At 42.8% G+C, this 26,503-nt stretch overlaps 1 protein-coding gene across 2 annotated transcripts in view; it reads right to left on the bottom strand.

The window, feature by feature from the left end:
• The window catches only part of prr12.S (proline rich 12 S homeolog), a 77,710-nt gene extending 69,132 nt beyond the window's left edge, over window positions 1–8,578 (bottom strand). Inside the window, exon 1 of one of the 2 annotated variants that reach the window (XM_041570595.1) lies at window positions 8,031–8,578. In XM_041570595.1, coding sequence (XP_041426529.1) covers window positions 8,031–8,116 — 86 coding nt within the window. In that variant the 5' untranslated portion in view covers window positions 8,117–8,578. The remainder of the gene's footprint in view (window positions 1–8,030) is intronic. The other variant, NM_001096584.2, reaches the window with a different exon arrangement.
• Window positions 8,579–26,503: the final 17,925 nt, after the last annotated feature.

Here is a 26,503-nt window from a genome sequence, read left to right as displayed (position 1 = left end):
TACACAGTCTTGTCTCACTATACACACAATAAATTAACCTTTCCTTACTAAACACACTATTGCACAGCTGCTTCTCTAGCCACTAGCTTGCCTTGCTATACACAGTATCCCATAGGTGCTGTCAATTTCTATAGTCTTGGGGCGGGCAACTGTAATGCATCACTGCAGAGTCTTGAACCTTGGGCGATTGCACCTGCCTGCACCCCCTTCCCCTCTAACAAGAGTATTATTGTTGCTTGGGATGCAGAGCCAGCATATCTGTCAGTGCCGAGCCGCAGGCTGCTCAGGATTCTGCCTGTGTCCAGCTTGGAGGGGTGTTAATGCGACTGCCAGCACTCCGAACCAATCAGGAAAGCAACAGCTGGTAATCGGAACCGCGCTCTTATTCTCTAGTTGGCAGGCAAGTCGGGGCTCTGGTGCAGCAGAGACGGGAGAACTCATAATAAGGACGTGACCTGTTCAGTTTAGGGGTATTACGGATTCCTTCTAAATATAATGTATGCCTTATTTAAACAACACAAAAATAAGCAAATGCAATATGTAGCAAATCTGGTTTACGGGTGGGAAGCAGGGTTGGACCACTCAACTTATTAGATTGTAAACTCTGTTGAGCAGTTCCCTCATAACCTGGTATATTGGTCAGTATTTGTATCCAATCTGTATGTTTCATGTATACCCCCTTCTATTGCACAGCGCTGTGTAATCCATATAAATAAGAAAAAACAGGGATACATGGGAAATGCAGTGTGTGGAACTGTGCAGAAAGCTACCCAGACTACATAGCTCAGACTGAATATTCAGGTAGTGAAAGCAATGTTCTTTATTTATCCCTTTCTGCACTGCTGGTTCTGCCAGTGCAGTTCTAGCAGAGATAGCTCCGTTGATCAGCTGGCTTCTGTTAAGGTGGCCATACATTGATGTGATGTCGCTAAACGAGCGGATCTCTCCCCGATATCCCCACATTGATATCTGGCTGATCCAATCGTGGGCCCTAGGGACCAACGATCGGATCATAACGAAGGGTAATGGGTGGTTGGATCGCATCAACGAACAGATGCGCCCACGATTCTACGGGATTTTTAGTCCTGTCCGATCGACATCTGGCCAACTTTCAGCCACATATCGATCGGGGAAGCCCGTTGGAGGGCCCCATACACGGCCAATAAGATGCCAACTCAGTCTGTCGGCAGCTTTTATCGGCCGTGTATGGCCACCTTTACATTGTAACAAAATTCAGCAGGGCAGAGAAGAACAAGGGACAGCCCAGATACAGATTTCAATAGCAATTACATTTTCAAAACCATTGGTAAAAGCACAGTATAGGAAGGAAAGTCTGTTTGCACTTGGTGGTGCTAAATGTTAGGCACCCCCAAGTGATTGTATTTACTATCTGAAATCCCGGACCAGTGCTCCTATCAGCAGAAAACTGCACCGGCCTGGGGTCATACCATTGAGCACCACGGAGAGATAATCATCCTGCTTCCTCTTTCTTTGCGCACTTAAAGTATGGCTTTTCGTTATACTGTAACTAAAAAGTCGGCTATTTCATTCAACTGAACATGCGTCTGCCCGGGAAAATATGAAGAAAGAAGAAGGCGGAAGAAGATCTCTCCGTGGTGCTCGCTAGAAAAACCCCGGGCCGGTGCAGTTTTCTGCAGATAGGAGCACCGGCCCGGGGTTTCAGGTAAGTAAATACGATCACTTGGGGATGCCTAACATTTGGCAACCCAAGTGCAAACAAACTTTCCTTCTCCTTTAAAATGACATTTCCTTTCATTATGAATCAAAGAGCACAGCACACTGATGAACAACATTAGGAGTTTGTTCAAGTTCTAGGAGAGAAATGGGCAAATGTATTTGCACAATATCCTTTCCCAAGGTATGACAAGGGTGATTATTAAAGGGGTGGTTTACCTTTAAGTTAACTTTTATTTTGTTATAGGAAAGACAATTATAAGCAACTTTTAATTAGTCGTCATTATTTATTTTTAATAGTTTGTTTTAATAATTTGCCTTTTTCTTCTAACCCCTTTACAGCTTTCAAATGACCCCATCTATAAACAAATGCTCGGCGAGGCTACACATTTTATATTATTGCAACTTTTTATCAATTCTTCTTTCTATTAAGACCCTCTCCTATTCATATTCCAGTCTCTAATTGAAATCAATGCGTGGTTGCTAGGGTCATTTGGACCCTAGCAACCAGATAGCAAAAAAACGGCAAACGGGAGAGTTGCTGAATTAAAAGCTAAATCCACAAATACGGTAATAAAAAATGAAAATATCCCTCCATACGTCATACTAAAAGTTAATATAAAGGTGAACAACCCCTTTTAAGCTGTGTGCACTGGGAGAGAGAGGAAGATGTAGGTAGCAGCAAGTAGGCTTCCCCAGTGTGAGTCCTTCGAGATCTTCCTAACCTTACAGAAAGTCTATGCAGATGTACAAGGCAAACCTCTTCCTCTAGGAGGCAGGAAGGGCCTCACCAACACACACACACTTGTTCACAAGTGGACGATTGCTGTAGGTTTGGCATGGTTATAAATCTCAACCCCTCGCCTCTAGGCTGAAACGCCCTTCTGCATTTCTGCCAAAACACCTCTTCTTCCTCCCTCCCTGGGCTCAGGGCGGAAATGAAAGTAAGGGCAGCTGAATGCTTTTTAGAGATGTTGCAATTAGTAGTAGTTTAACTACAACTACCATGGCTCAATATAAGGGACCCCTGTGTCAAAAAAAGAGTGCAGAAAAGTGGCCATGTATAACAACATTAAATGACATAGGCACCTAACCATTCATTTAGGCAGGCATTCATTTGCATAGTAATAAGCCATAGAGCAGACACTGTTTCCAGGTACTACAATCACAGAAATACTTCTGTGCAGTTGGTCGTATTTAAAAACCTGCTAGAAAGGATCATCCCCTAGAAATTGAGCAAAGCTGGCAACCATAGGGAGTGCATTAGAAATCACCCAGGGTTGTATTTAGGGCCTTTTATGACTTATAAGAAAGAAAGAGAATACCAAACCTGGTTAGGGTGAGACGGGCTAAAAGGAGCAATTACATGTAAATTGAAGCCTTCTGAAATCAGAAGGTATTTACTTGTCTCATGCCATACACATAGCACTGCCTTAATACCAAAAATTAGTTTTAATTCTCCCATAAGGCATCACTTTGCATGTAATTGCTAGTGAAGGGATTTTTGGCTCCTTTTAGCCCATCTCACCCTAACCAGGTTCTGCCATGTTCCAATATCTTGCACTCATGAGATCTAACAAGATCGAGACAGGCTGTCTGCAAGTTTGGATATATGACTCTGAACTATTAGGAAACATGGAGATTCGGGGAGATTAGTCGCTCGGCAACAAATCGCCTCTTCTTCAGGCAACAAATCTCCGGCAAACTGCTTTCCCGTCGGCTACAATCAAAATCGCCAGCGGGATGGCACTCGGAGCGCTTTGGTTTCCGATGTCGCCTGAAGGAAACTCTGGTCGACTTCGGAAAACGTTTAGTTGCCCAATAAGGGCTGATTTTCTCCCCGACTAATCTCCCCGACTCTCCACGTGTGTCTCTGCCCTTTGGATGTATCCGTATAAAACTAGCGGTTCTGAATGCATAGTTGGGCCAAAGGGACATAAAGGAGTGATTTGCATGTCTCTGCCCATGATGCCTTATGGGAGAATTAAAACTCAAAATTTTGGCATTTAGGCAGTGCTGTGTGTATGACAAGTAAATACCTTCTGACTTCACTTGCTTATAAGAAAGAACAAATTCCACAATTATATGATCGATCTCCAACCTGCAGCAGCTACAGGCAGCCTTGCGTGCAATGATCATTCCTTCCCTGCACAGTGTAGGTGGGAGCTGCCATGCTGCCCCCCCTGGAAAGAACGGAATCAGAAACCCCATGGATGAAAATTGCTGTTTGGGCAGGAAGCATGATATAAATATGGTATTTGCTTACTTTGGGGAGCCTTATATGAAAGAAAATGACAAACTGAAACTCCAGCTTTAACCACAAATACAACTAAGCTTTGATACCCTTGTAAGCAAAATAGAAGCCTGTAGCCCAGCGAAGTCTCCTCTCTGGGTGAGCTGAAGGTTGCAGCCAAATCCCAGCAAGAGATAAAATGATTATCAACTAAATCCTGTAATAACCGCACTGGATATGATCTCCCAGTGAGTGCGGCTCTCACAGTGATCCTCTTGGGACAACAGGGTCCATAGGTTAATTAAAAGAGGGCAACATCAAATGAGAAATATTAATAACCCAGCACCCCAAAAACCTAATGGGGGCAGAAGACATAGGGTGAATGTCGCCAGCTCAGTGTATGTATTTGACTTTCCCCCTGACAGTTTTCATGTATTTTACATTTCAAGGGCAAATAAATCCCTTGCATATCTTTCCCTATAGCATAGAGATGCTGAGTTACATCTTCTTTATGAAGACTAAGTGCAAGGTCGCCAAAACCACTACTCTGCTCTGCCTGTGATATATACACATGTCTGCTAATTTTATTATGCTGCCAATGGTCACAACTAGAGTTGTAGGGACAAGTGGTTGGCTTAGCTGATGAGATACCAGTAGAGCAGGTAGTAACTTACCATAACAGGCCTTACATTTAGATTTCACAGAGCTGTAGAACTGGAATCATAGATCAATTCACACTGATGTGGCATAATATTATTTTTTAGCATAGACACTACTGTGTGTGCCCTTGGCTGAACATAATCTCAACACAAGTACCTGTTCCATTAAGTGCAAAGACACACAAAGCAGCAATTCAAACCATTTTGTCACTTTCAGGTTATTACAAGCATTACAAAATGCTCTCAATCACCCATGGTGATGGTCCCTTGGCCTGGTCAAGGATAGGTACTCCAGTGAGGTAACCGTATCTTGGTAGAGGTGACAATATCAGGCCTAGGTTCTAGGCCACACTCTAGTGGGTTCCATGCTAAAAAATGTGGTATCAAAGAGGTCGCAATTGGAGCTACAAAACACCAGGGCAAAAAAATGTTCCTAAGTGCCCCTTCTACCATTGCCCGAAGACACTTTGGAAGTTGCATTATGAATCCCAAGAGCTTCTGAAGCAGCCACAGATGAATTTAGTGATAAGCTTAGATCTTTTCATGATGCCTGCCTCTTATCAGAACCAAAGTCACTGCCTCAGATTAAAAGGAAACCTAATTTAGCTCCTCCACTTCTTTCTATATAGTCTTATTAGTGTCTTAGATGTCCCAGCTGCTGCCAGCTTTGGACTGGGACACCAGGGGCCCACCCAAAAACCTTTGACCAGGGCCCACCAATTAATCTTGACCAGGTGCCCACTCTTAGTACTATTTTTCTTCCTCTCCTCACTCAACCTCTATTCTCCTAGTCTATTTTCTTTACATCTATTTTTCCAAATATTTAGCCTCTGTTCTCATAAAAATAGGGAATGGCCATGAAATAGGCCGAATGTTTAGCAGCATGAGGGGCCACCGGGACTTTTCCTGGTATCCCGGTGGGCTAGTCCGACACTGGCTGCTGCCTTCCAGCACCACAGGCATGAGAAAGTTGTTGGGGGTTTGCTGGAAGTTGAAGCTCAGCAACACCTTGGGGGGGGGGTTACAGATGAGAACCCAGATTTATTCAACTGCTGAACTATGCAGTCCCACAATGCTCTGTCTCCGCTCATACAGGAGTGTATGATCTTAGCTGCAAAGCCAAAATCACCTTTCTTCCCTGCAACAAAATCTCATATAACAACAAATATCAGTCCACTCAATGTGCCTCCAATGGGGCACAAATATTAAATACACATCCTACATAGCTAATTACAGTTTGAAATATTTTATTTGGTTTTCACAAAAAACCATAAAAAATCAATATGATAACAAATAGTATGCAGAATAAGAAGATTCTACATAGCAGGTCATTGGGATGCATGCTGCAGGCTGCACTACTTTCTGTGACATCTATCAGTACACAGATAAATGAATTGCTAATTGGCCATTTCCAATTTGCATTTTTTTTGTATAGCTTTTAAATCGTGTGAGGTGTCGTGTAGCGGCTTTAAGATTTAAAAGCAATACTGCATGACACCATTATATATATATATATATATATATATATATATATATATATATATATATATATATATATATATATATATATATATATATATATATACATATATATATACATACATATATAAGACCACAATATATACGCACGCAACTGTTCTGCTATAATTTAATACATTCTAAAGTCTGACTAAGAAAGCAATCAGCCACTGTAGCATGGACCCTTCCCCTGCTATAAACAGGACATATTTATAAACCAAAATGACTAATTAGCAGATAATTATGATGCATGCTGCAGACTGTTCTGCTTTGTGGGCAGCATGTATCTAAATTCCTGAGCAGAATGCTTTTAAATAATTCCTTAATTATCCATTCATTATGCAGATCATACTAGCATGTAGCGTGGCTGCACAGAAATCAGCCCAGTCTGCAGCATATATATATAGCTACAACTCCCATTATTGTTCAACAGTGGAACAAAGGATAATGTGGACAACAAGAGCTGATGGGAATAGATGCCTAGATATATTTAGCCAAGTGCAGTGAATAAGAGGCTTATTAACCTGCTGTATAAATACCACCACACTAGACAACCCCACGATCAAAGTTAAACCAGCATTATTTAAATCCTACATGGGAGTTTGCATAGAACCCAAGACGTGTCAAAGACCTCCCAATCAGAAGTAATTGCATTAGGGAAACATTGTGCAATCATTTAATATTCCGCAGATTCACTTCAGGAACAAGCAGTTCCGCGTCTGCATATTCAGTAGCTCGGTGCTCCCTGCTTGTTGATTGCTCCTGTGCAGATTAGGCCTGGCAGAGCCCGGATCACCCCACAGCTGGGTAATGAGCAACAAAAGTGAGTTCTTCGCCCAGCCAGAAGCGCAGAGATTTCCGAATCATTTTCTAAATCAAATTCCTCCCCTTCCAAACAAACCTAGATAATTAAAAATACAGCAGCCCGGAATACGGTGGATTTATAGCCACTATCCCAATATAAATATACTAATCCCTTCTACTGCAATCTTTTTCTCCCCCCTATTGCTGCCTCCCATCTTCCTCCCTCCTGCAGAACAGCATCCAACCAGCCCCCAGCAGAGGGTTTTGCCCGTGAGGTCCAAGATGGACTATTTGCTGATGAATACAGAATAATGAATAAATAAATAAATAAAAAAGTAAATAATGCACATGGTGTCCTGAATGAAATTAAATATTTAGTTAAGGCAAAAAAAGGGGCATGGTCATTTGGTTCCACCCCCCTGAGCACCAGGCCTGAATATGCAAAAATAAACAAACCTGACTGGTGCAAATGCCTAACCCCAAGTTATTGCCAAAGACGTCACCCCCTGAAATCTCCCCCTCCTGGCATCAACCATTCTAAAAATAAGTGTAGGAGGAACAAAAAGCACCATTAGGGGATAATTATCTGCATCCCCCTCCCACCAACAACCACAGACACTGCACTGGCTTAAAAAAAAATAACAACCCCCCCCAAAACTGTAATTTGGGCCCCAGTCCTTTGCTTTTTTTCTCCCCCCAGAAGCTGGAAGAAGAAAGCAAAATGGAAGGAAATCCCTTTAGCTTGCAACGTGCTCCCTGCTGCAGACTGCAGGCCTGGAGCAGACAGGGCTGGATTCTTTTTTTTTTTTTTCTCTTCCCTCCCTCCCTCTCCTTTTGCAACCATCAAGGAATTTGATGCGGGAGGGCGCTTGTTGTTTGCGCCTGGAATGTCTAGGGGGGGGGGATCTAGGTGCACCCCAATAGGGAAAACAAAAGTAAAGGGGTGCAGGGTTGAGTCATGAGCCTTCTCCAGGCTCATTCCCTCCTTCCATGATTTGAGTAAAACGTGTGCCAGGCGTGAAACACACAAAGCTGCACTGACCTTCTGTTGCGATACATTTGTAACACTTTGCAGCAGCGCAGTGATACTTTGTCGGATACAGTGTAACTCCGGGGCTTACCTTGCCTTTGCCGACCTTTCGTAGCTCCATCCTGAACCAGCCCCCAGTGGATCTCCAAAACCAGCGGTCGGATAATTTCTATCCATTAAATTTCTTTTGTTCTTTCTGTAGCTTTTGTATCTCCTCTTTGCGCTCCGCTCTCCGGCAATTGCTCCCTTTTCTCTCTCTCCTCTGACCCACCAGCAGCAGCAGCAGAGAAAAAAATAATCAAAGGAAAAAAAAAAAAGTCAAAATCAGGTTCCTAAGGAGGCACCCTCTCGCCGACCCCCGCCGACCCCCACCGACTAGCTGCTCAGGCTCCTGGAAGGCTCGGTTAGAAGCCCTTCTTTCTCCGGATTGCAAATGTATTTTGTTTTTTTTCTCATGGTGCAGCCATTTTTGCAACCCTCTCTATGTGTCTATTTCAGCTTCCCAGCATACATTTCAGTGAACTGTACAAAGGGGGAGGGGAGGAAGGCAGGAGAGAAAGAGAGAGAGAGAAAGGCAGACAGAGGCAGAGACTCCCCTCCTGCAACTCACAGAGGAGGAGGAAGAAGAAGAGGAGGAGGAGTAGGAGGGGGCTGAGACAGGCTAAAATTACACTACATCTCTACCACCACCACTACATACATTCTCACCAGGCTGAAATGCTACACACACACACACACACACACAGCTGCAAAACTACACACACACATGTGCTGCCCTACTGCTACTGCATGTCACTGTTCTATCCTAAATCAGATGAATATTGCCCTTGTATTCACATTGGCCGTACAGACATTGGCTAGACAGAGGTGCTCTTAAGGCCACACACATAGAAGAGGCAGGGATCCTTTAAATGGGTGGTTCGTCTATGATGTAAATTTTGCGGAATGTCCCATCCTTCATTATTTCTCGTTTATAGATTTTTATTTCTTGTTCTTGCATGGTTGCTAAGGTCGTTTGGGCCCTAGCAACCGCGTTGCTAAAAATTGCAGTGGCTAGCCGAATTAAATGCAAAACAGAGATAATAAAAAAATGTAAAAAAATTGCAAGTTGTCTTAGAATATCACTCTCGATGGCATATAATCAGTTAAAGGAACAGTAACGTCAAAAAATTAAAGTGTTTTAAAGTAATGAAAATATAATGCAGTGTTGCCCTGCACTAGTAAAACTGCTGTGTTTGCTTCAGAAACACTACTATTGTTTATATAAATAAGCTGCTGTGTAGCAATGGGGGCAGCCATTCAAAGGAGAAAAGGCCCAGGTTACACAGCAGATAGCAGATAAGCTCTGTCTGTCTAATTGTGTTATCTGTTATCCACTATTTAACCTGTGCCATATAGCCGTTTTTCAGTTTCCGCCATTGCTCCACAGCAACTTGTTTATATGAACTATAGTAGTATTTCTGAAGCAAACACATCAGTTTTACCAGTGCAGGGCAACGCTACATGATATTTTCATTACTTTAAAACACTTAAATTTTTTGGCATTACTGTTCCTTTAATTTAATGGCGAATGACCCCTTTCATCTTTATTCCTTATCATATATATTTATATCTTTATTCCTTATCATATATATTTATATATATATATTTTATATATTGAACTTATTGCACCCGACTAAAGTTTCAGCTTGTCAATAGCAGCAATGATCCAGGACTTCAAACTTGTCACAGGGGGTCACCATCTTGGAAAGTGTCTGTGACACTCACATGCTCAGTGGGCTCTGAGCAGCTGTTGAGAAGCTAAGCTTAGGGGTCGTCACTAATTATCCAGCAGAAAATGAGGTTGGCCTGTAATATAAGTTGATGCTACAGGTCTGATTTCTGATGCTAATTGCACTGGTTTCTGTGCTGCCATGTAGTAATTATCTGTAGTAATTACTAATCAGCCTTATATTGTGACATTTCTATTCTATGTGTACTGTATATTGTGAGTGGGTCCCTAAGCTCAGTAAGTGACAGCAGCACAGAGCATGTGCAGTGAATCAGCAGAAAAGAAGATGGGGAGCTACTGGGGCATCTTTGGAGACACAGATCTTTACTGCTAAAGGGCTGTGGTTGCACAAAACATAAAGTACAACATTTAGAGCCAAATTCTTTAGTTAAACTTGAAGCAGTGGCAGAGCAGAGAGGTAGGAATGGCAGAGCAGAGAGGTAGGAATGGGAATAGCAAGTACAGAAGAGAAATATGGCAGCAGAAGGGCAAGACGGAGATAGTAACACTGTATACCAAGCTGTGTTTGATCTCCCTTTATCCTCCAACAACTGGGCTGAAAACAGGGCAGAAATATTTTCATTCTTCTTTTGTTTGGAAAGAAATTAAAAGGAATACATGAATGTTTCTATATTTGAACTCAATGGGATGCTATGGCCTCCATTAAATAACAAAAGGTGAATAAATAATGATAGTAAAATATCTGGGAGCCTGGGCATTCGTGTAACCGAGAGGGCAGTTCATGACATTTTACATCTTCAGAGTAACCCATAGCAACCAATCAGTGAGTAGCTCCAATTGGTCAACTGCTGTAATTCTAATGAAAGCCAAATTCTGACTGGTTGCTATGGGTTACGGGTCTGGAGAAATATTTGCACAGAGCACCTGGTTTATGAATTCCCTGAATGGCTATTTAATCATTTGTACCGAGGCAGGAAAATCCCTAATTCCCTTCTTGTGAGCAGCCTACAGAAGAACAGATACATTAACGATGGATGGCTGGCGTCCTGCTTAATAGGGTATTTATATTGCAGACATTGGCTAATGCACCAGAATTCCCCTTGAAAAAGGCTTTACGCCAAAACATCAGGGTAATTCTCACTTTTTGGCGAGGGTATCCGCTTCCTTGTATTGCTTACATAATCTGGTTACAAATTGATGGTATGTATTTGACAATTATTGATGTTTTTTTTCAAATTTAACTTCAATATATACTCTTAAATGTGTACTTGCATATGATAATTTAATTAAAAAACCTTTTTGCAGTACCACCTTTGGGGCAGATTCACTGAAGGGGGAAAGGTCGCCAGCGACCAGTTTGCACCCATCTTCGGCAGTCAAAAATTCGCTCAGAGAAGGCTAATTCACTAAAATGCGGAGTTTCGTGGTGGGTGCTGTACGTTGGCGAGTTTTCGCTAGTGTTATTTCAGAAATGCGAGCAATTCAAAGCAAAGATGTGCTAGCGTTCATTTCTGCCTAACGCAAATTCGCTGGAGGTCTTGCGCTCAGGTTAATGTGCATACAGTGTGAAATTTAAAGTTGAATGGACGTCTTTATGTTATATGTTGCAGCAAATACATTACATTTCACTGTTAATTACACATGTCCAGGGAACCTTAATAAAGACATAAGAGTTATTATAATGCCCTACACATGAGCCCACTGTATAGTCAATGTTCTATATGTTTGAAAATGTATGGGGGAAACCGGTTACCCCAAAAAAAAACATTTTTTTCAGGACTTTTTTCACAAGGAAAAGACGCCAGTGTTTTTTGAACTTTAATGCTTTTTCCGCTCACAGAATATGATGTAAGTAACAGAAGATCTTCACCTGGTCTGAGCTGGTGAAGGCAAGTCTGGCGAAAGAGGTAACGTTCAGTAAAATCCTAATTTTAGTGAATTTGCGGAGTAACATCCATTCACCAGAGCGAATTGTCGCCTGTAGATAGAGTGCGAAAGAACACTAGCGACGGTCCCGTTCGCTAGCGAATTGGCGCCTATGCCTGTTAGTGAATTGGCAATGTCCGTGCGTGTGGCAACACTGGCGAAAAGTCGCTAGCGTTAGCCACTTCGCCCTTTAGTGAATCTGCTCTTGTGTGTACATTTTCTAGTGTGCAGGTCCATAACAGGTGAGCAGCCTACAGGCCTGGGATTAAGGAACCCAAAATATATATCTCTGTGTGTACTATATTGTGTATATGTGTTCGATATATACACACAGGAGATATTCGCTATATATAGATTATGGGGCCTATTTTTTATGTTGTGTAAAATGATGCCCAAAAAAGTGTAAAATAAATGTCGAAAATGATACAGTTGTTTGCAGCATATTTTATTAAAATCAACTTTGGCTCCCGCACACCCTCTGGTAAATAGGGAACGATACCTGGTGCACAAAGGTAGAGGATCGGCCGCCTCAGCAGAAAGAATCCCAAGGCACACAGGGTCAATGCAAGCAAGCTGCCTTGCGTGTTTATTGCGAAGTGCAACGTTTCGAGGTCACGCTTGAGAAAGGGGCATGACCCCAAAACGTTGCACTTCGCAATATACACGCAAGGCAGGTTGCTTGCATTGACCCTGTGTGCCTTGGGATTCTTTCTGCAGCATATTTTATGCCATTATTTTTGGCATAAACTATTTAAGTCAATGGGAAAAATGTAGGTGTCAAGTAAATTCCCACAGTAAAATATACAGTTTTTTTGCTAGCAGATCAGTTTTCAGAAGTTTTCACCGTTCAGACAGTGATGTGTAGTGTATTTGATAGCTGTGGTTTTTTTTTATTTACAAAGCATAGATAGATGATAGAAGGATAGAAAGATATATGTGTGTGACATATACATTATACAGTGTCGGACTGGGATGCCAGGGGCTCACCAGAAAACCTTAGGCTGAAGGCCGACTTTCCAAACTACAGTATTATACTTCTTCTCCTCACTCAACCTCTTTATTCTTCTAGTCTTTTTTCTCTACATACTTTACTCTATTCTTCCATTATTAAACCTCTTTGTTCCCATAAAGAAATGGGGAATGACCATAAAATAGGCCAAATGGTTAGAAGTAAGAGGCCCACTGACACCTGGGCCCACCGGGAGTTTTCCTGGTCTCCAGGTGGGCCAGTTTGACACTGACATTATGTGTAATATATACAGAATGTACAGAATATGTGTGAGTGGGGTGAGTACTATACATTAGAGAGGGGCTCTCCTATTACAAACAAGTGGCCTGGCCATAATATCAATGCACTTCTTGATTATCTTATGGAGGATGGGAAATAGAGTGCGCTGGGTCCCTCTGAAGATTTTTTTGCAGTTACACCTAGTTACACACACTTGATCCCAACTAAAATATTATTCAGTGTCAGACTGGGCCCTCATGGACTCCCGTTGGCAAAGACCTGATCCCCCAATCGCGTGCCACCTTAAAAAACCACTTGTGCCACTGTGCCTCCTTACAGGTGTGCGGCGCAACAGCAATTGCGCAGCCGCACGCCGCACCGGTGTTCGTGCAGGCGCGCAGAGGCGAGCCGGGAGGGGACCCCTGTTAACTGCCTGGAGGGCCCTTTGTGTTTCAGTATTGGTGGATTCGCAACAAATTTCTGTATTGCACCGACGGCAAATGATTTTGCAAAACTGTCGCTCATCAAAATTGTTGCATGTCAAAATTATTCAGATGCCCATTGACTTTGATGCATTTGGACACAAAAAAGTCACGCGTGTAAAATTGTCGCTCATATATATATATATATATATATATATATATATATATATATATATATATATATAGTCCAGTAGATGAAAGCACTCACAGCTCCATTGTAAAGATAAAGTTTAAAAAGTTCCTTTATTGAACCCACATCAGATCAACGCGTTTCAACCCCCACAGGGCCGTCATCAGGCTCGCTCAGTGTTAATAACACCAGGGAGAATTGGGCTTGGGGAGTAGAAAGAGTCAGAGATCCCAGTTGTGTCTGGGCGAGGGAAATGTGGTATTTATGTGGATGTGTCTAGCCGTGTCTGTGCAAGAACACAAATACATTATTTAATGTCTGCATATAGCTCGCGCCAGATGCTGCATGCATGTAATGACTAAATCTGGCACTGGGCAAGAAATATGATTAGGATTAATCAATATAATCACAACACATTTCTGCTAGTTATATCACTGCTCTGAGACCCGGGGAGATTAGTGCGTCTCCCCCACTGGTTTGTGTGCCTGGGAACATTAACAGGGAAATCACTAACAAGTGCCCAGGCCTGAATACAGTGATCCGAGGGGTTGGGATGAATGGATTTAGAGCCACAGACAGTAGCATTAAATTAAATTGCTTTAATTAGAACATTGAGTAGTTATTGCGCTTTATAAGTGCTTAAGAAATACAGTGAAACATACCTTTGTGTACAATATGTTACAGCCTTGTGCTAGTGATAATATATAGTGAATAAAGTAACCCCTATTGTAAAGCATAAGGATATTATAAGTCAAAAATGTCGGCGGGATGGCACTCAAAGCACTTCGTTTCTGAAGTCGCCTGATGTTGCCTCACGAGGAAACTTTGGGGGACTGCTGAAAACAAAGCGCTCCAAGTGCCATCCTGCTGGCTATTTACATTCTAACTGACGGCAAGGCATTGCGGGGAGATTAGTTGCCCAAAGAAGAGGCAATTTGTCGCTCAAAGAAGAGGTGACTAATCTCCCGCAAATAGCATTGTGTGCCTCTACCCTAAATGTGAACTATCCCTTTAATATTCAGATTACTATAAAAGTGCAGCTATTACCTATTATTGCATCACATTTATAAGGGACAGTGGCAGCTAACAGAAGGCAGGTTTCATTTGGCTGCACACACCTCATTGTTGGAAAAGCAGACAATCCCCAGACCCCCGTGTGGGATCAGAGGTTCATAATTCCATCAGATAAGATTCCTGGAGCTTTCATTTCCTTCAGTAACCATTAAAATATCCCAAACCCACCCTGCACCCCACCACAGGCACAGGCGCACACAATGTGTTCATTGATAAGTGGGAAGCTCGCCCAAGCTCTCCTGTGCGCTCCCTTCTCCTATACGGAGGCAAGGAATGCTGTCTCATATTGATGGACCTTTGTCTGCATTTCACATTATGCTCATATTTTCTTGGGCCAAAAAAAAAGCCAAAGAAATGTAATAACCATCCTAGAGACAAATTTTCTGCAGCTCCCCACAGTCTGGCTAACATCACAGTAGGTGTTTTGATCTCCCCAGCCCTCTCCCAGAGAAAACCATGGTGATGGAAGAGTGTGGAATTGCCAGCAGTCTTTTCCCATTTTATCTTGTGATACTCAGCCATAAGCGCGTTTTTTGCCTTGCCTTCCCCTGAGGGATGACAATTCCTGGTGTGACATTCGCCTTAACAAAACATAAACATTGCTTTATGCTAAATATTTGCCTCCAGGCTCACTAAGAAATATCGTTTAGGGGTTAATATGCACAGAGTCCATTTTTTGCATTGTATTGAGGATGATTGATGGTGATAAGCGCCCATTCCATCTCTCTCACTGAATGAATTGCTGGTCTGTGTGGGGAACATGCATGCCCTTACATCTTGTATTCAATCGCTGGGCTTATATTTCATACTGTATCACTGGTCTGTGCTGTGTTTTTATTTATTTATCCATTTATGTACATGGAATTGGCACTATCTTGTGTTCTGGGGGCATTCTATATGCAATTGGAAGTGTATTTTTAGCAGGGGTGTTCTGAGATGTATGACAATGGCACCGTATTTATTGTATAATGCATGGTGCTGGATATTTTACATGAATTGCCATATCACACCACTGCCATGTGTTCTGAGATATCTATATATGTGGAAATTGCCTTGGGATACTATGAAGGGATCTACGGTATGTATAACATTTTTAAAATTTACGGTATGTATAACATTTTTAAAATTTACGGAATGTATAACATTTTTAAAATTACCCTGCCCTGATACAAAAATCACCCTCCAACACACTGGGCTAAATCGGCATGATCCTATCATTTAACGGTCATAATTGCGTCCTACAGAGACGTGAATTGGTCTCAGCCCAATATTTCCAAACCTACCTACTTTTTAGCAGGTATCAGTTGGGCTGGCCTACAAAAAGGGCCCCCATAAAGAGGCCAAAGCACTGCTAACTTGTCTGCAGTAGCCAGGGTTGGATTGGGTCGGCTGTAGTGGCAAAAAAACAGGTGGGCCCCATTGACCCAGACTCACTTCCTGGTGTCCCTGCTGAAAACTGTAGGCACTCGCCGTGCTCCCCCTGATCTCCCCCAGATTGAGACCAAAGAAGGACAGCAGTGAAATGCTACGCATGGCGGGGGATGGTTGTGGCCTTTGGACAAGTCATTACTGGAGTGAAAGTCCCAAAAGGGGTTCAGGGTGGGCTGCAGACATCCCAGTCTGACCCTGGCAGTAGCAATTATTTTCAGTAAATATAGACCTGCAGGGGCATAACATAAGGAGGAATAGACTATATAGCTACAGGGGATCCTAGGAGTGTAGACCTAGAACTGTGGATTCCGGCAAATGCCGGAGGGGCTGCTGTAAGATGTTAGAGGCTATTCATTGGGCTGGTGGGGGGCTGTTTGGGCCTCTGTTTGCTTTAAATGCTAGGGCCTATTTTGAATCCTAGTCCAGACTGATTCTTAGGCTAGGGCCAGACGGAGCCAAAATCTGCCTGGGAAAATCTACAGGCCAATTTCAGCCCCTTACCATCAACAGTATCTTCTTCTACTCGTCGATTTTGCACCAAATGCCCAGTGTGTTTGCGCCAGAGCTGACACAAGGTTTCCCGAAACAAACAGAAGAACAGGATACTGCTAGCGGCGAGGGGCTGAAATCAGCCTGTGGATTTCAGCAAGGCTGATTTCGGCCCCCGTCTGGCCCTAGCCATAGAGCCCATCACACATGCACATGTCTGAGACATGATTATAATGGAACAGACAGTTTCCAGATTCTGTTTTATGTCTCTCAGCTCAGGTATTTAAAAATTACTCACATTAATAGGATCACAGATCTGTCAAAAAAGGCCCACACCCATGGTCTGATTCACACTTGGGTTGCATTTTATTTTTGCTCCTTACTGCGACCAATGCATGCATTTCAAGGTGAGTACACTCCAAAATAGGGTAACCCAAGCAGCTTTTAAAGAAACATTCATTAACATACTGTAGGTGGTAATTGCACCATTACTATTATCCATAGCAACCAATCACCTACAAAAATCCTGGAAAATCGGAAAACAAAGATCTAAGGATCAGTTGCGCTAGAGCAGTTTAGCCCTATATGCCAGTAAATGAGTCCCATCCTCCCTAGGTTATAAAAGTGTCAGATATTCTATTCTAGACCACTAGATGCTGCAGTTTTGTTGACATTCACGGGGAATGATTTTACAGTATGACAGCTCTGACTCATACAGATATTTCCCCTTTAAGTGGCGTTCATAATGGAAAGATAGCTGGAGCTGGGAATGGGTGTTATTCATTTTGCAATGTGTGGAGCCTGCAGAAATGCAGTTCTGTTTTGACTGTCAAACAAGAGGACAGAAAAGAACTGGTGTCAGTCAATTATCTGCTTTAGATCTTATCAGTCACAGCCAGGGCTGGCAAAAAGAAATAATCAGCGTGTGTATGTATATATATATATATATATATATATATATATATATATATATATATGACTTCGGAAGGACTAGGGGTGTAGACAGGGAGAAGGACTAGGGGTGTAGACAGGGTTTGGGCAGATCATGGGCAGGATTTTGGTGTGATGATGCATGGCTGGGTGAATCTGGGGACATTTTTGTTTCTTTGGGGCCCATGTTGTTGGCAGGTTGAATAGCCCAGGGCTAATAATTGACTGGTAGTATAATAAATGGCATCAGTGTGGAAGGACCCTGCTTCCTTTATAGTATGGGACCCCATACAGCTTCAGGAATAAACATGGCCCCTATCAGAAATCTCTTTGCCATCCTGTGATGTAAAGGAGGGTGTGGGCCACAGGTCACCAGTCTTATTGATGTGCTTAGATATATGCATACATTAAATATCTTTATAAAGATATTTTAATGGGTTATTTATTACTTTTTTTGTATTATACCAAAGGTCACATTGGTGTTCCAGTTGCTCATGGAAGTTTGGAACCAACCTAGAGAACTTCCATTGGGGCACAAAATAAACTGTGGCTTCACAAAAAAAGAGAACAAAAGTTTGCAAATATATTTTATCCCAGTAGTGCAACTCCCTTACTGATAGTTGCATTTCTGGAACATTCCAAGCATCATAAGAATCATGTGTATTCTCTAGCTAATTGGGGCAGCTCTGCCTTGTATGCTGGTATGTTAATACAAACAACTGCATTCATTTGACATCTAGCAGGTGTCCTGAAAAGGTCCTGTTACAGATTAAGAGGCTCAATACAACAATTCTTATCTCCAAGCAATTTATTACTATTATGTGAGTTAAGACCATTATTGGATTAACTTCCTTTCCCCTGGTAACCTTATTCAACCTTTGAGAAGAGCTTCTGGGACAGTGTGACAAAGGGCCAGATACCCTGTAGGCTGTAGCAGTGGGAATTATAGCCTCTGGGAAGGGAGTGTGACTGTGGGATAGCAGGTATAGTAGGGAGAGATGATGCCTATAGTAACAGTGGGATAATAGTCTCTGGGAAGGGAGTGTGACTGTGGGATAGCAGGTATAGTAGGGAGAGATGGTGCCTATAGTAACAGTGGATAATAGTCTCTGGGAAGGGAGTGTGACTGTGGGATAGCAGGTATAGTAGGGAGAGATGGTGTCTATAGTAACAGTGGATAATAGTCTCTGGGAAGGGAGTGTGACTGTGGCATAGCAGGTATAGTAGGGAGATATGGTGCCTATAGTAACAGTGGATAATAGTCTCTGGGAAGGGAGTGTGACTGTGGGATAGCAGGTATAGTAGGGAGAGATGGTGCCTATAGTAACAGTGGGATAATAGTCTCTGGGAAGGGAGTGTGACTGTGGGATAGCAGGTATAGTAGGGAGAGATGATGCCTATAGTAACAGTGGGATAATAGTCTCTGGGAAGGGAGTGTGACTGTGGGATAGCAGGTATAGTAGGGAGAGATGGTGCCTATAGTAACAGTGGATAATAGTCTCTGGGAAGGGAGTGTGACTGTGGGATAGCAGGTATAGTAGGGAGAGATGGTGTCTATAGTAACAGTGGATAATAGTCTCTGGGAAGGGAGTGTGACTGTGGCATAGCAGGTATAGTAGGGAGATATGGTGCCTATAGTAACAGTGGATAATAGTCTCTGGGAAGGGAGTGTGACTGTGGGATAGCAGGTATAGTAGGGAGAGATGGTGCCTATAGTAACAGTGGATAATAGTCTCTGGGAAGGGAGTGTGACTGTGGGATAGCAGGTATAGTAGGGAGAGATGGTGCCTATAGTAACAGTGGGATAATAGTCTCTGGGAAGGGAGTGTGACTGTGGGATAGCAGGTATAGTAGGGAGAGATGGTGCCTATAGTAACAGTGGATAATAGTCTCTGGGAAGGGAGTGTGACTGTGGGATAGCAGGTATAGTAGGGAGAGATGGTGCCTATAGTAACAGTGGGATAATAGTCTCTGGGAAGGGAGTGTGACTGTGGGATAGCAGGTATAGTAGGGAGAGATGGTGTCTATAGTAACAGTGGGATAATAGTCTCTGGGAAGGGAGTGTGACTGTGGGATAGCAGGTATAGTAGGGAGAGATGCCTATAGTAGCAGTGTGGATAACGTATCTCCTGAGAAGCATGTCTTTACCCTTATTTAATATCTAAAATATCTGCCATAAAGGAAGACAGGGCTGCTGTGTTATTAGCAAAAAGGACAGTCAATGAATGCAAAACCAAAAAAGGCACTTCAACCAGTTTAGGAATAGTGCATTATTTTTTGTGCATTTTTCTTATTTTTGATAGTACTCTATTTTCAATTAGTATTATAAGAATATATACAGCAGATTTGCTATGGTTTTTCAAGTTTTCAGACTTATTCTACTTAATAGGAAGACTGATAAAACCCCTAACATTTTGCTGGCAATTGAGAAGCACAGACGTGTTAGAAGAGCTGCATTTTGGCCCCCTCTCGGTTACGCCCTCATTCCATTTTCAGGAGGATTAGCGCTGACCCCTGTGGCTTTGGGAGAGACCATGCACAGCCTGTAGCCTTACTAAGTACCTGCTCTGGCCTGTTCTAGTGTGGGGGACAGCTATGCAAACAGAAAAAGCTGTACTTAAAGGGATACTGTCATGATTTTTATGGTGTAGTTTTTATTTCTAAATTACATTGTTCACACTGCAAATAATTTACTCTACAGTATAAAATGTCATACCAAGAAGTATATTTTTTATTTTTTTACTTGTAATATTAGTGTGTAGGTGCCATCTCAGGTCATTTTGTCTGGTCATGTGCTTTCAGAAAAAAACAGCACTTCATGATTGAACTGCTTTCAGGCAGTTTATTGTTCAGGAGGTACAAGTGTAACTGGAGGAGTCCCAGTGGATTTTGGATTTTTATTACTTTGTGCTGTTCTTAGATCTAAGAGAGAGCTGCTATCTGGTTAGCTTCCCATTATTTTATTGATAGGCTACTTGGGGGAAAAGGGAGGGGGTGATATCACTCCAACTTGCAGTACAGCAGTAAAGAGTAACTGAAGTTTATCAGAGCACAAGTCACATGACTGGAGGCACCTGGGAAACTGACAATATGTCTAGCCCCATGTCAGATTTCAAAATTAAATATAAAAAAATCTTTTTGCTTTTTGAGAAATGGATTTCAGTGTGTTTTGAAAATAAATTTGTTTTCCCATGACAGAATCCCTTCAATGATGCCTGAGGAGGAGACTCATCTTAATATAGATAGATTTTCTTTTCTTTTTCTTTTTTTAAATTGAATCATTCTATACTGGGGTGGGGGTTTGCTACACTCAATTTTGTTTTCAAAAAAATCTTTATTGATACTGATTGATAATTTGTTTTTTCACTCATTTTATAGGTTATGCCGAAGATAAGAAACAGCAGACCCAGTGGCTGGGGAGGCATAAGGAATAAGGTATAGGGGGCTGCTTATATAAGTGGGCAGATCGGGCAGAGATTGGGTGAGTAGAGGCAGGATTTAGGAGATTATGGGGCAACTGGGAACATGTATTGGGGGAATTGGGGATAGGGTGCACCTGCAGAAATACAAATTCACCAGTTAGCACATTGCCTATAAATCTGTATTACTGGCCCTTGCTAGCTAGGCCAGTAAAATACCACCATAGTGGTGAAGCTTATTCCCTAAGCTTTAGGGGGATGGAATTTTTATTATAAAGATTTCTTGGAGGGGTGGGGGGAAGCTGGGTTTTGACCCAATTTCTACTTTTACCACTGCTCTGTTGTGAAATAATTAAAGGCCATGCCCCTTGTCTACCCTGTACATGCCCATTTCAACCCAAAATTCTGTTTCATGCAAACCCCCCACCCCATTTGAGACAAAAATGAGACAACTTGGAAGGTAGGCTGAAGGTGGGCTGACTGAATATTAAAGGAGCAGTAACACCAAAAAATTTAAGTGTTTTAAAGTAATGAAAATATAATGTAGTGTTGCCCTGCACTGGTAAAACTGATCTGTTTGCTTCAGAAACACTACTATAGTTCATATAAACAAGCTGCTGTGGAAAAACGGCTATATGGCACAGGTTAACTAATGGATAACAGATAACACCATTAGACAGACAGGGCTTATTTGCTATCTGCTGTGTAACATGAGCCTTTTCTCTTTTGAATGTCTGCCCCCATTGCTACACAGCAGCTTATTTATATTAACAATAGTAATGTTTCTTAAGCAAACACACCAGTTTTACCAGTGCAGGGCAACACTGCACTATATTTTCACTACTTTAAAATACTTTTATTTTTTGATGTTACTGTTCCTTTAATACTGTTGCCTAGCAGCCTCCTTTCTTATATGGGCAATGTGCTGGTGACCAAAATCTTTATGTTTTTTTGGGGTATAACAGCATCTAATAATATATCTAGAACAGTGATCCCCAACCAGTAGCTCGTGAGTAACATGTTGCTCACCAACCCCTTGGATGTTGCTCCCAGTGGCCTCAAAGCAGGTGCTAATTTTTGAATTCCAGGCAAGTTTTGGTTGCATAAAAAAACAGGTGTATTGCCAGTCCATATAGAGGCTACCACAAAGCCCATTACATTTAAATGTGGTTCACAAGTAGAAAAGGTTGGGGACCCCTGATCTAGAAGAACCTTCTCAAAGTTCAGCTTTCTTTTCATGGAACTTTATCATAGCAACTAAATGACCTCCATGGTCAGTGCCTCATATGTGACTATTCACAGGGCCACCATCTGGGGGCACAGGGGGTACAGCCATACTGGGCCGATGGTTTTTAAGCTTGAAGGGTGACCCAGACGTGCTTCACTTCCTAGATTAGCCAGGCCCCCATAAATCACCAAGAAGCAACACAATCAACCTATAGCCGGCGAATGGAACTGGAAGCTGATGAATGGAGCCAACGAAGAGGAGCATGAAGAAGACCTTTAAAGGTAAGTTCCAATGTTTGTTAAAAAAACCCTGGCCACCAATGTAATCACAATAGCAGATCTAAAGATTTGTTTGGGGCTGCATGGCACAGCAAATAGATCTCCCAAGTATTCATACCTGGGATTACACAGTCTGGGATGCTGGGAAATGTAGTTTAATTACATGTGGAAGCCAGGGCTGTATTTAGGTCCAATTGCCATCCTAGGCACCAGACCTAAACACCCCCCTAAGCCATGCGTGTGATGTCAGCACATCGTGCGTATGATGTTACACACGCAAACGCCACGAAAGTGATTTCAGGCACTGTGTGCTCATGACTTCACGTCCGCCTACCAACCCGGCCCCTACCCCCCCCAGCTCTGTCACTGGAAATTCGTGGCAGAAGCTGGGCAATTTTTTTTTAATTTAAAAAATACATTTATAGGCACTCGAGGGCCACCCCCCAAAACCTGCTGCCCTAGGCACAGGCCCTCTGGTGCCTTAATATAAATACACTCCTGGTGGAAGCCACTGACAGTGACAAGACTTTATGCTTTAAAAATGGATGGTGAAAACTCAGGGACAGTAAAAGTAAAGAAAACCTTACAGAAAATGAGGGAATTCAGGATACCTGGCATAAATGGGGGATATCACTGAGGGAAAGGATGCCCAAAAAAACAACGGTATTGTAATAAATATTTATTGAGGCCTAGCAACTTCTGATTATTCCATTGTGCCTAAAAAAAGATGGGGCAGTGGCCTCTCAGATGCACCATTCCTTTCTATAGACCTACCTGCTGCAGATTATGATAAAAGGAAACCTGGAAGTTACGTTGGCAACTGTTTTGTTTTCCAGCACAATTAAGCCCCAAGGACCAAAGAAGGTTCATATTGAATGGGGAAAGAACTTGACTGGTCTGCCCAGAGCCCTGACCCCAATTTAACTGAACCCCTGTAGAATGAATTGGAATGCCAAGACCTGATCCCTAAGATCAGCACCCAACCTCACTGATGCTCTTGTGGCTGAAGGGCAGGACCGCCATCAGAAATCGTAGGGCCCCGTACAACAAATTTTCCTGGGCCCCCTCAGCTGCACCCACCGCAAGCCCCACCTACAGGTCCGCTCTCCCAACCACACAGTAAAAAAACAAAAAAAATATTGGTGGCTAGGGTTCCCACATGTTAATAAAAAATAGTTATTGGTGGTCATGGCCCCCCATAAATAAACATTTGTGGCCAGTGCCCCCCATTAAAAATATTGGTGGCTAGGACCCCACATGAGAAAAAAAAATTGGAGGCCAAAATTGGTGGCCAGGCCCCCCCCCACATTATAAGAAAATTGGTGACCAGGGCCCCTTAAACGTCCATGCCTTCCCGAAGTCAGCAGCTCTTAGAAAGATGGGGGGCCAGTTAATCAAGTAAGTGTGGCGTGGCCGGGGCCCCCCTTACCCTCGGGGCCCCCTACAACTCTCCCCCCTGTCCCCCCCTGATGGCTGCCCTGCTGAAGGGTGTCTGTGTACGGCAATATGCGACTGTTATTGGGAGGGCACTGAAGAGACCAAATACCCACCCTGAATTTCTGATAATAAATATAAAAAAAAACAGAGTTCACCACAGCACCACAATTTTAGCAACACCGTTTTAGATTAAATATAGACATGCATATAGTAACAGTAATGAGAATTCTCTACCCTCCAAATTCTCTCTTAGTAACTGATACTGTTTTCATATCATACAGAGATAAAAGGCAACCAGAGTTCTTTCCAGGATGCACTGACTAGCACAGTTCAAAGCTTTGGAACAAATATTCTATTCAAACCCATATGGATGGACTCAGACTTGCTGTATACTTCCCTAGGCAGAGGGACTCTCCAAAGAGGCACCCCACCTCCAGCTTATGTAACCTTTATAAAGCTAATGAAATATTCCATCAATCACATGTGTGAATGTTAGGGTAGGGTGCTGTAATATAAAAGTGAGAATTCTACAATTCAAAAATGCCTAGGTTCCATGATCAGAAACTGGTTTGACCTCTATTTCAAGGGGACATATAGAGCAAGCATTTGCCTTCACATTATACACTAAAAATAAAAATAACTTTAAACTTTGCCTTTTGTATTGCTATAATGAAACATTCCCCAATTCTGCTTTCCCTGTGGTAGGACAGAACTGTGATTGGCTATCCACTTCCAACTGCAGCCACAGAAGGGGGTGCAGGAATTGATACTCTTTCCTTGGGTGTCGGCAGTCCTTGGCCCAGCTTTAACTTCTATATTCTAGAACAGATTGCTTTGCAGAACTACAGTAAGTATAGCACTTGGATTAAAAAATCATAATCAGGTGGAGGTACGGCTTATTTCCCCTTTATGTCCTGTACCAGTGTAATATCACTAAAGGCCCCCATACACGGGCCGATAAAAGCTGCCGACAGACCGAGTCGGTAGCTTATTGGCCTGTGTGTTGGGCCATCCGGTGGGTAGGGTTACCGGCCTAGCCGGTAAAACACCTGCCCAGGCCGGGGCCGGTATTACAAATTTACCGGCAATGTAGCTGCCGGTAAAATTGTAATACCCTTAAAAAGACCCCCTCGGCCCGGCCCGCCCCAATCCCCTGTAAACTTACCTTGTCCTTCGGTTTTTGTCCTGGCGCGCCATGGCCCCGCCCCTTTGAGCCACAACCCCGCCTTTTTGTACCCACCCCCACCAGCCGGAATTTTTTTTTGCAAAAGTTGGCAACCTTACCGATGGGCTTCCCCTACTTCCCCGAGATCTGGCAGAAAAAATCCTGTCGGATCGCGGCTGTCTGTGCGTGTATGCGGTCCCGCGCTCCGACCGCCCGTTTATCCATTATGATTTGATCGTTGGGCCCTAGGGCCAACGATCGGATCAGTCCAATATTGCCGACTTCAATGTGGACAAATGGGGGAGAGATCCGCTTGTTTGGCGACATCACCAAAGGAGCGGATCTCTAAGTCTATGGCCACCTTTAGTTGGGTTACTGAACATGTCAGTTCCCTCTAATTAGTGGAGCAGAGAACAGAGACAAAGGTCAGAAGCAGACAGTAGGGAGTATGGAGGAGCGTATTTACAATGTAGTTCTGAGAGCCAAGATGTACGTGCCCTGAATGTTAGTGTCTCTGAGTTTAAATTAAATCTTAGAGAAAAATGTAAGCCATATAAAATATTCCCTTTCGAAGCAAAAGTCCTGTTTTTATTGCAGTGAGTTTGCTAATTCACTCTGATGTCTGAATGCACCTTTAATCAGTTGCATAAACAAGGAGCTGCCAATTCAGTTTCAGGTGTTGGGTATTCCTCAGATCTTAATTTAAACCCTTTCCATGACTTGGAGCAGAAAGCCCTATAAAGGGAAAGTATTCTGAGATAAATACACCCAATATGAATTTGACTTTTGATCTAACCAAGCTCTTTGGTAGGATCCTCAATCCCCAATGTTTTTGCAACTTTGCTGCATTAAAAAACGACGGCAAAAATCTGTGAACGCAATTTTCCCCAAGGTTTTCTAGAGGATAGCGGAATTTAAAAGAAGTCATTTCTTTGTGTAAAGCTGGTAACACCTACATAGCAACAAGGGATATTGCCTCTAATAGATGCTACATTAGCCTCCCCATGATAAATATGTTCTAATAATGTCACGTTGGCTCAGACAATACAGTATCCCACCAACCAGAGTCGCAGAATGCCAGCTATTTGTCTGCAGCTGATAAAGGCTTAGTGAGGGCATGTCTCTCGGAGCTGCTGACAGCACAACTCCATAGTAGGGCAAAGGCAATAAGAAAGGTCACTAGACAGGAATTCCTAAAACAAGATTTGTTGTCCTCTTATATATATGTTGTAACATCTCTGATGCATGTAGCACTTATTTAAAGGGCAAGACAAAAACAGTCTAGGGTCCCAGTAGGGTTGCCAACTTTTCTGTGAAAAAATACCGGCCTTCCTATATATTTATCTTTTTTCCCTATTAATAACATTGGGATCAACCATAATTTTTACCGGCCAGGCTGGCCAGGATTTTGTTTTATCCATAGGCAAAAGACTTTGGGGCAATGCAAAACATTCAGATAAAATTGGAGCATTGAAAAATGACCCTGCCTCTCCTCTTAAATTGTACATACTGGATCCAGTGGCGTGACCAGCGCCATTTCGGAGGAAGGAGTCGCCTGAGGCGACTCCTGCAATGCCGACCCCCTCGCCGACTTACCTGTTGGGAGGGGAGGCAG

Source organism: Xenopus laevis, chromosome 7S (assembly GCF_017654675.1).
Source record: "Xenopus laevis strain J_2021 chromosome 7S, Xenopus_laevis_v10.1, whole genome shotgun sequence".
Classification (NCBI taxonomy): Eukaryota; Metazoa; Chordata; class Amphibia; order Anura; family Pipidae; genus Xenopus; species Xenopus laevis.
The sequence above is the reverse complement of the archived record's forward strand: the minus strand, read 5'-3'. Positions and strand labels throughout refer to the sequence as shown.